Source organism: Corticium candelabrum, chromosome 17 (genome assembly GCF_963422355.1).
Source record: "Corticium candelabrum chromosome 17, ooCorCand1.1, whole genome shotgun sequence".
In the NCBI taxonomy this organism is placed as follows: Eukaryota; Metazoa; Porifera; class Homoscleromorpha; order Homosclerophorida; family Plakinidae; genus Corticium; species Corticium candelabrum.
In genome coordinates, this window is record NC_085101.1 from 3,544,944 (window position 1) to 3,555,696 (window position 10,753).

The 10,753-nt window shown below is 42.1% G+C and overlaps 1 protein-coding gene across 1 annotated transcript; it reads right to left on the reverse strand.

Moving 5' to 3' along the window:
• Positions 1–289: 289 nt before the first annotated feature.
• LOC134192853 (putative ammonium transporter 1) lies at positions 290–4,452 on the reverse strand. The gene is made up of 7 exons (XM_062661612.1): positions 4,131–4,452; positions 3,322–3,425; positions 3,118–3,252; positions 2,824–3,060; positions 2,559–2,697; positions 794–1,015; positions 290–720 (listed from the first exon to the last, which is right to left on the reverse strand). Exons 1-7 carry the CDS (start codon positions 4,450–4,452, stop codon positions 413–415), a joined length of 1,467 nt encoding a protein of 488 aa, XP_062517596.1. The 3' UTR covers positions 290–412.
• Positions 4,453–10,753: the final 6,301 nt, after the last annotated feature.

Below are 10,753 nucleotides of genomic sequence, written 5' to 3' on the forward strand. Positions count from 1 at the left end.
TTTGGCGGAGATTGACTCGGAGAGAGGGAGATACTAGTGTACACATATACAGACAAACAGGCGGCTCACATATACATACATACATACATACATACATATATATATATATATATATATATATATATATATATATATATATATAGGCGCACCAGTCCGTTCATCCGTCCTTCCACACTGCATGCGTACAGACGGATGGAAGCGGCGCTATCACAATCATATATAGATATTTTTCAACACAGGACTCCTTTTCTAAGATCCAATTGGCTTTGGTGTACACCAAGGTATTATAACATGCCTCTCTATCCACCTACTCAGCACTGCAAAGTCACTAGCAGCAACAATAAATGACTTACGCGCACGCATAGTGATAGTTTGCAATGCATGCACAACTGCTATAGTCATGAGAGTGATACTAGACAGCGGATTCCTCCATGCCATCAAAAGCAACAGCCTCAGTAAATTTTACCTCATTTTCAACCAATTCATCGTCGTGCGAGTCTTGTCTAGACACTTGAATAGCCATTTTTATTTTTCTTCTCATTCTCTCTTCAGACAGCGGCGCAGCTAAAGGCACCGCCTTGGCGTCATCTGTGCGATGATGATTTGGCCCGCTTAGATTAAGTATAAGATGGGCGGTGACTGAAGACTCAACCTGACATGTCAAAGGTTTGCCTTGTACGCCTGGATAAGATTTCTCTCCGTGAACCAGCCGATCGAGACCTTCATGAAATGAAAGACGACAGTCTATATATGGGGTGCAGTAGCGAGCATACAATTGAGTATATGTATATACCTTTACTTTCGGTATCGGGTGATATACGAAGAATGTCCAAACATGTCAGAATGCCAAATAGAAAAGAACTCCAAACCAGAGTCCACAAAATTATGAGAAGAACTCCACCGACGTTCCAAGCAATTAGCACCAGGGATGCACGGTTACCTTTGTAAAGTAGTCCATGGTTTTGATCAAGAAACGAAACAGCAAGGACTCCCCAAAGTCCGCCTCCTAAATGAACTGCACAGCATAGAGATGTTTGTTAGCAGTGCTTACAGCAGTAGACACACGCTCGCACAAATGCACACGCACGCGCGCACACACACACACACACACACACACACACACACACACACACACACACACATACACACACACAAACACACACAGACAAACGCACGCACGCGCACACCACATACACTCACACACTACGGCCTACACACAGTGACACACACACACACACACACACACACACACACACACACACACACACACACACACACACACACACACCACCACCACCACCACCACCACCACCACCACCACCACCACCACCACCAAGCCTTGACTTTGACCTAGACCTTTAGAGCAGTTCTTTGAACTATCAATGATAACGGTGTCCCCGAATGGGCAAAAACTAAGGAAAAAAGGTAATAAGTGACTATAACTGTGTTGTCAATGAACAGAAAAGGTAATGTCGTGTTCGATCTCCCTGTCGAAAAGATTTTACGCACAGGCATCTGTAGATTGTTCCTTTTTGGTTAGCATATATAAGTATGCTGTTGAATGTTTTAGATTTGCTAAGGCTATAGTTGACAGACAACCGTTTGACTAGAGACTTCTATCTTGAGCGAGTGTGTACCAATTTGCCTCGAACACATTCATGGTTTCAAGCCCTTCGACACTGAATCCCTCCATCTCCTTTGAGCACGATCGTCTGGTCCTACAGAGGGTAGTTCTTCAAACGGAATTTGCTTAGGAGCATTTAGTGTCCATAAGGGCAACATGACCAAACCAACGTAACAGATGGGACATTAAAGCATCACAAATTCGATTGCTCATGTCAGACTTTGATGATAGATGTCTTGATGTAATATTCTCCTACCACTCTTGCTGTCTGGTGACACGGAGAATGATTCAAATAGCTTGATTATGAAATGAATCTATAGACATCTGATATTGTTAGACTTAGCTGTCCATGTCTCTGAAACCTATAACAAAGTGGGTAGAACGACAGCTTGATAGACAGTTCTTTCTGTAGCTCATGAGAAATATTTGTTCCTTAAAAGTGGCTGACGCAAAGGCTTCAGAAGCTTTGGCAAAGCGGAGTGACACTCTTCCTGTTATAAGTCACTGTCTGCTGCAATGCAGCTACGAAGATTGACAAAATTATCAACCATCTCAACAGAGCCACAATCAACAACATAGCCATCATTGCTTCTTCTTCTTCTGGTATTCTCACTCGTGCAAAATTAGCACTGACTTGGTTTGCCAGACCAAGTAGACCCTGGCGGAAACAATTGCCACCAGTCCAACTGCCACTCGGTTCGCAATTACTAGGAAGCTCCTGGTTGTGAACACCGGTCTCGCGCTACTGGTTTACACCACTTGAACGTGCGTGAACAACGTATCCCCATGCACACACACACGCATACACACCCACAGTGACAAACACACACACACACACACACACACACACACACACACACACACACACACACACACACACACACACACACACACACACACAATCTGACAATTGAGAATAGCATTGTTCTCCTACTTGCAATAGCGTTCACGGGATCGTCCACTCCCCATTTCTTTATTCCTTCTGTTGCGTGAACATACACCACACCAGCCACTCCTCCAATACAAAAAGCTTCATATGGGTAAACCGAACTTGAGCCAGCGCTAATAGCCACCTATTCCAAAACGACACATAAATCGCTAGTAAATTTTACATATATATATATATATATATATATATATATATATATATATATATATATATATATATTCAGGTAGATTATACGCTTGATGCAACATACCAATCCAACCAAACAGCCGTGTATTGCTTTAGCAATCCTCCACTGCCTAAACTCTTTAGTCTCTCTGTGTCGTTCGTACGCCATTGTTGTGATGCTGCCACTGGCTACTGCCAGCATGCAATTCACAACAATGAGTCCGTACACAGCAGCATCGTCCGTTTCAGCAAGACGTCCGTGCGCAGCAAGATTAAGCGCAAAAAAGGAAAATGCGATGATAAATCCTCCTAACACCGTCATCTAAAATATACTTCATTGAGCCAACACGAATTTTGAAATACTATCACTGGCACTCACGCTTGTCGTGCTCTCTAATATTTTGATTCTATTCCCGCTCTCGTCAAAGTAACCGTGACGTGAACCAATCAGAGCGGCTCCTACCAAAGAGGCTACTCCGCCTACCACGTGTATTACACTACTTCCGGCATAGTCCTAGCAAGTTAACAAGGTATTAATATATATAAGCGGCGTCACGTGTTAATTAATTAATTATTTTATGACCTCGTAACGAACTGTGGTGTTAGTGTGAGATACGACGACCACTCCGTCGTGCAACCACCCTCTTTCGTACCAAGTCCAGTGAGCCACTAGAGGCTGCATCCATCCTAAAAATTGAAAGAATATAAGACTCGTTCAATGTCAGCTTAATAAATTATGACTCCTCTATTTGCTCTCATGAGTCATGTAATTAGACAAGGGCGGTGACAAGCTTTATACAATCTTGCAGGAATGTAGCCGCCGGTCTGGACAACTTTCCAATATTTGTGCTTCAAGTGATTAAATATATTTTTATTTAATCACTATGAAGACAGCTTCCTAGCAAGTGCCTTTACCTCCGCAGATCAAAATGCATCTAAACAGCTCGTAATTGTTCATTCTGGTTTGTGGCTAAAGTTTTTCGCAAGATAGGTTACCATTTTCTATGCTAATTCTAATGTAGTAACCTAACTTGCCTACCAAAGATAGATTTGAGGAGCAGAATAGTCAGGCAAAGCGGAATCGTCTAATGATGTCACTCGCACCCACGAACATATATAACGACCGACAGACTTAATAAATTTGAAGTCTATAAATAAAAAATAACACGAAAAACTTCATGAGATAGCACGTAGGATTTTTACCTATAAATGACACTATGTGCTGACATTCTGAAACAACGCAAACCCGATATGATACATTTGCGTGTGCGCGTTTGTGCTCGCAATTCTTCAACCGAACCATTTCCAAGCTGACGGCTATTCGACCCTGTCTCGTGACTTGAACCGATTACCGAACACTATAAATAATTTATACAATATTTTGTTTATTACCTGTACAGTAGAATGAAAATATGAGGTAGCATTTCACGTTCATCCTTTCCGCCATGGCACCGTTGACTATTGTTGCTACTGTGATTGCGCAGGCATACTCTAGAAACCAGCGCACCAGTTCTCGATCACGCAAGTCCGTATTTGACAAAAAGAAGTTCTCATTTCCTATGAATCCGTTTCCATTACCGAAAGCAAACGCGTAACCGCACGCCCAGTAGGCCAGGCAGCCAACGGTGGCATTCATGATGTTTGCGTAGAGAATACTTGTCATGTTTTTGGAACGAACGGAACCAGCTTGTAAGAACGCAAACCCGGTCTGCATTACTACAGAAAGACACATTATAATATTAGACGAAAATCAGAAATCAAGGGTAATTACAGAAAACGATGGTAGAGGAGATGATGACATACGTATCTGCCACATTATCGAGCAAACTCCTCATAGTAGTTCCTCGGATTAGAATCAAGGAATCCTGAGAAAGATAACACCAAGCACAAAATAAAATAATTGAATTAATTAATACAATTTAGCTAATACCGTAGAGAATGAAATATTGGTGGAGAATTTATTTCGGCGGATTCGTGGATTTTTTAGCGACCGCCAATATAAAATCCGCCATCAATTTGGCCACCGGAATATATTGACGTCATCACCCACATGAATCAAGCATCATGCGATGTGGCGCGGATGAGGTTATAAGATGGTAACCACTGTTTGCCATCTGTTGTGCCTACCCTGTCAAACAGGGAGGCTAGACATGAGAATGAGGCCGTTCCGCTATCAATGAAGTAAAGGTAAAGTCATGCCTGTTAAATTTCGTAATCGCAAACTCTTCCATAAAAGCAGCGAATTACACTAGTGTAAAAGGTGGAAAATGGTGGATAGAGCCCTTCGCTCTTTTTCTGCCGTCTTAATAGTTGTATAGATATGAGGTCCGAAGAAGTGAGTCTAGCTACTTGGCGGTGTCCTTTGAGCAGCCCATAGCAAGCAAATAGAAGTGGTCCGAACTAATGTGCGCTAACAAGTATGTGTAAAGTAGCCTCGTACTTCATCCACCTCTTGCAGCTGCATTGAAAATTGGTCTGGAAAAGGAGCACAGACTGGCATCCATGTTGGGGGCAGCCTTGATGCCATTGTTGGAGCTTTTAGTTTTCTTCAACTTTAAATTTAGCTCGTTGTCACGATGACATATTTTATATATATTGTGACCATAGGCTGCTGATTGGGGGACAATAGCCCATGGCCTCATAGTTCCTAAACGTCCAGTGGCGTAGCCAGGATTGCAAACCAAGTAAGTGCTCAATATAATTTGCCGTAAAGTGTTGCTGGCCACATTGTAAAATTGAAAGCAATTGCAGTACTGCATACCTGTCTTGGAGTATACGGACTGTCAGTGTCAGCTTTGAACTTTCCAGTGACGATGGAACATTTTCTACCAGTGATCCTAGACAGAAGGCACGGGGTGCTCGGGCACCCATACTAAGGATCCCCACTGGCTACGCCACTGTGTAACGCCTATGTGGAAGTTTGGAATCATCTCTAGTCGACAATTGCAAAATGGAAATTTGCATGTATTTGATCAATAACATAAACTGTTTCTTACTAAATACATTAATTATCTGAAATGGAAGTAGATGGTATAGTATGCCTCTGGTGAAAGGTCATTCTACAACATGTGGTCCGGCCATACATATGGCCAGACCAGCCGGACAGGCTCCTATATCCCTGGCAGGTACACATCTATATTGGTCTAGAATTATAGTAAATCTACGTAACACCTGTATATGTGCATGCAGACCTTGAGCACTTCAGAGGCAAAGAAAACAGCTAGGTCATTCCGGAAGTCCTGTTTAACCATGTGTTCACACAGCGCTAGCCTCGGCCTGCCACACTGAGGCTACCACTGCGCAGCTCCATGACCTTCCTATAGTACGCCACAGAGTCTCCCTGCTCCTCCCGTTTCCGTATGTCATTCTGAAAGCGGGGAAAAACTTGTATCAGATCGCTTTAACTTTGAAGAGGTCATAATTCACAGGAAAAGTACTAAACAGCTCCCGGAAGCCGTTTCGTGCATGATCGCCGCGAATAACGTCATATTATATCGTGGTTTGCTATTAAGTTGTACCCTCTCGACAAGTGAATTCTTTACAGTCTATATCTGTATGGCGTACGCGTGAAAGTCTGTTGCTGTGCCGCACAGTCTAGAGTCTGCTTAAAACAACAGGTTTTTAAGGAAATACGTCAAACATTTTAGACATACCGACCGCGCCTGCATTTTAGTTAGTTCCCTCTACTCTAGCGTACACTGTTCAGTCAGTTTAAATGCCCATATAGGTGCAATTGACCATGTAGAGTGAAGATCTCAAGAGCTATCCGCTGGTGTCACTAGAGCTGTTCTTCACGAATAAATGGTCTATGTGCACTGCTCGAGTTCGTTTACTACTAAGCATTGGGAACTCACACGTATACCTGCAACTTACGCAGGTTTGAAAACCACTAGGAGGTCGGCATACAGTCTGATAGTTTGTTGACAAACGACGTGCAAGCGGAAGAAGCACACAAGGGCACTATAGAGAAGCTTCTTCCTCTACTCGAAGCTGACCTGCTTTCAGCCCATTTCCTGGCGATTGTGAAGTGCTTGTGTGCCACGTCCAGGCAACTGGAAAAGGCAAATGGTGCCCAAGACAGCTGGCACGCGATTTGCAATAAAGGCAAGCAATATAGTGACGTCAGTGGCTGGTCTGAAGCCCGGATCCGGGGAATGGAGTAAGATTGACAATCCGGGGAATGACGAGGGCAGACTGCATGGGTTGACGCCAAATGCAGTATGTCACAACTATCGAGAAACAATGCCGTCCGAAGACGAAGCTTGTAAGTCTCAAATAAATCACAAACCTATACTACAGTATCTGTCTACACCAACAGTTTGATCCACATTATCTAGCTCATCACCAGATCCAAAGCACCGCTGCCCTGTATTCCGGCCAATCACGACTTTCACGCGACTATCTTACTAGATACCCTGCGCATGACACCAACATAAACTAAAAAAGCGACAGAAATGGCCGCACTGTCCCACAATTCATTTGTAGGGGTGCCAGTCGAATTTGACAAAGTAACTTAGTGGTACAAATTGTGGCCCCAAAAAGCACTTTGGGAGGTTAGTATAAGTATCTTAGCATGAAGCTAAATTTCCAGTGACATCTGTAATTAGGAAGATATGACAGCGCAAACATTCGCAAGGTTTTTCTACTGTGAGTCTAACAAATGATTAATTCAGCTATCTTTCATTTGAATTGCTTTCTTGACGTTATCTCGCGTTCCTAGTTACTCCATTTGGACTGTTTTCAATTTGACCTGTTGTCACCATTGCATCAGCCGTATACGTCAAAACTCGTGACCCGCTAATACATGGTATGCCAGTATATGCAAATGTGGATTCGCGTCACGTACAGTCACGTGAGTCAAGGGTATACCCTACGCTCAACGACGTTTTAGACGGTTCCACCTCAGCTGAGGAATCTACCCGCAAAAAATTCTGTCACTATATATAACAGCTTAATTAATAAAAAGAGCTGTTGTTGAGAAGCCGCATGTCTGTTTCGAAACGTAAATTTTAGTGTGTATTATTCATGACATTAGGTAAGAGCATGGAACAACGGTTCTAAAAGGTCGCCCCTAATGTGGAGGAAAGAAGTTGACGCAAGCAGATATGTTTGGCATGGGTGTGCCATCAGTAGATGCATATTAATATTATCAATGTGTGGGGTTTCGTATCTGTGTTCTTTTGTAGAATTTCTAGAGATTCTTTGGGGTTTCTAATAGCCTAATAGAAACTGTGAGAGGTCGGGAGGAACTGCAGTCGCTACTGTGGTCGGTCGGATCGTAATTACGTAATTGGAAAAATGAAGAAAATGTCAGCACGTGATATTATATGGGCAACTGATGTACCATAAAATTGAGACCTAGCTCCTACTACTGCGACATGCATAACTGTGAAAGTCTTTGAACCTTACAAGATATAGTTACACGAACTCCATTTAGTCTGCTGTCACTTGACCATGCATAATACGATTATTGTTGTATTATTCAGTAAACGATAATAGACTTCTTCCCTTCTAGCTAGATGCATGGCTTCAACGTCTTCTGTTCACAGTCAGTCGGATGTTATACCGTTTGTGCACTGCGCGGCCGAACTAGAAATGCCCTCCGCTGTCAAGTATCCAGTAGTGGTTCTTTAGCCTATATACAGTACCTTCTGCAGTTTCCTTGCTTGAGATGGTAAACAGAGTCCACTTCAGTCGTCAAGACTTCGATCTGTACAAATAATTAGTTAGACACTGATGAATACGCTCACAGCCAAACCTATCAAACCTGTATGTATTGTCAGTTAGGACGTGTCTCAAACACGGAACTTATCAGCAACCAAAAAATAAGCCCGGATTGAATAAATGATAAAGCATGACGACTAGAAATAGTTTTAGTGATGATGATGATGATGATGATGATGATCATAACGTGTGTGTGTGTGTGAGTGTGTGCGCGCGCGCGCGCGCGCGCGTGTGTGTGTGTGTGTGTGTGTGTGTGTGTGTGTGTGTGTGTGTGTGTGTTTCTGCGCACGTGCGTGTGCACTACACGACATCCATGCATGTATTTCTTCAGTACATGTAACTAGAAACGTAAATACAAAATAGCTCTTCAGTTTTGTGCTGTGCCTCTACAAAAAAATGTAACTGCTGTAATAGCATAAACGCACAGGACAAAGAATGCAACAAAATTATTACTATCATCAAGTCCAATTTCCGAAAGACAAAAGTTCCTAGTCCCAATAAATCCATTGTAATCTCCTAAGGCAAATGCATAACCAAATGCCCAATATGAAACACAACCAGAGATAGTATCCATAAACTTCTTGAATAGAATGCTGCTGGTATTTTTAGATCGAACTGAGACAGCATCCAAAAATGCAAACCCCTTTGCATAACTGCAATTACATTGACGCACACGTACATTTCACAAAACTTCACTGTTAAGAATTCATTACTGGACACCTACAAAATACAATGATGGCAAATATACTGGTTGTTGCATACTCATCATTACCATACTCAGCATTACCAAACAGCTTAGTCGTATACCAATGAGTATCATTCAAACTCATCTTTGCTGCTCTGACTATAATGACACAAGATTCATTACATCGTCAATGAAAAAGAAAATCGTTATATATGTTTACAAAATTTGTCAATTAAATAAGGCAAACCATTTAAGTGCCTGTCATATATATTGCCCTACAAACTTAGTAATTTATTTAGTTATAACCATTGAAGGTCAAAATATTGAATATGTACGAATTAGACTACATTAATTAAGAAAAGAAAGTTTACTTTATTAATGGCCTAAAAGTTAGTGATGTTGGAAATTTAAAGCTACAAGCAGTACTTTCAAGTGACATGAAGGCACCACTAGGTATTACAGCAATCAAGTAACCTACTTCATTGATCACCAACACACACATAAATAGGCACAGAACCTTTCTGGCACCGGCAGATTGACCTGTGAATGTTTGACAGACTAAATCACTTAATCCATGCCCAACCAAATTTTCTAAAGTCTGTCTTACTTACACAACGTATTACATACTAATTAGCTAAACATATAACACAATTATGCAATATCGACTCATACAGATGGAGTCCAGAGAGTTCGATCCTTGCTCACTTGAAACCCCGCTTAGTCATTTTATATAAAACCAATTGTTCAGAGATGCAGGCTACATCTACTCACCCTGTCAGAGAAAAGAATACGTATTTCCACAAAATCCGGACGAAAACCTTATCGCCTAGATTGCAAATCCTGGAAGCAGCCTGATCTCAGCTTAACTTGTCTTAAAAACTCCACGCCCACCATTTAACGTCAACAGATACAAATCAACCATCACACCTACAGTCCGTCAGCCAACACCTCGTAGCTCGCTTCTTCTATTGTGTCAAGCGAGGCCTGTACGCCCTCCCACAAATTGTGACACGTGGTCGAAGACACGCTCATGCAAGATATTGGTAAATATATATTAGAAAAGTAATCTCAGAAACTCCCCGACTCGAAGCAATATATCTTGACGTACGAGTTATCGACCTATTGTTCTAGGTCGCTCTGCTGATTTTTATTGGCACCGTTCTTTTCGTGCAGGAGCTGCCAGACATGGGCGTGTCATTCAACTTTTAGCTACAGAACTGACCGGCGGCTAGTCTCATATCTTTTTAATAGTTACAGAACAAAAGGTATGTTCGCGCTACAATTTCCATGTAATCTCGAAGCCGCAGCATTCTCAAGACGCTTTTGCCTCCAAATTCTTGAAGCTTGGGTTACTGTCCGAGTACATCAGGCTGTATTACCAGACGAGATGGCTGAAAAGCGGCTTCCATTTCAATAATTCGTCCATGTCGAGGTACTCTACTTTTTGTACAAAGTCCTACAAGTTTACTGTTTGCCATTACAACGTAGTGAGTAGAGAATCTTGCTGAACTGGCACCGATCATAGTAATTTCATGTAATAACTAATTAGCTAAACCTTCCTCGTTCCACTTCAACGACCTAGTAAGCATAGTCTATTTCATACTGT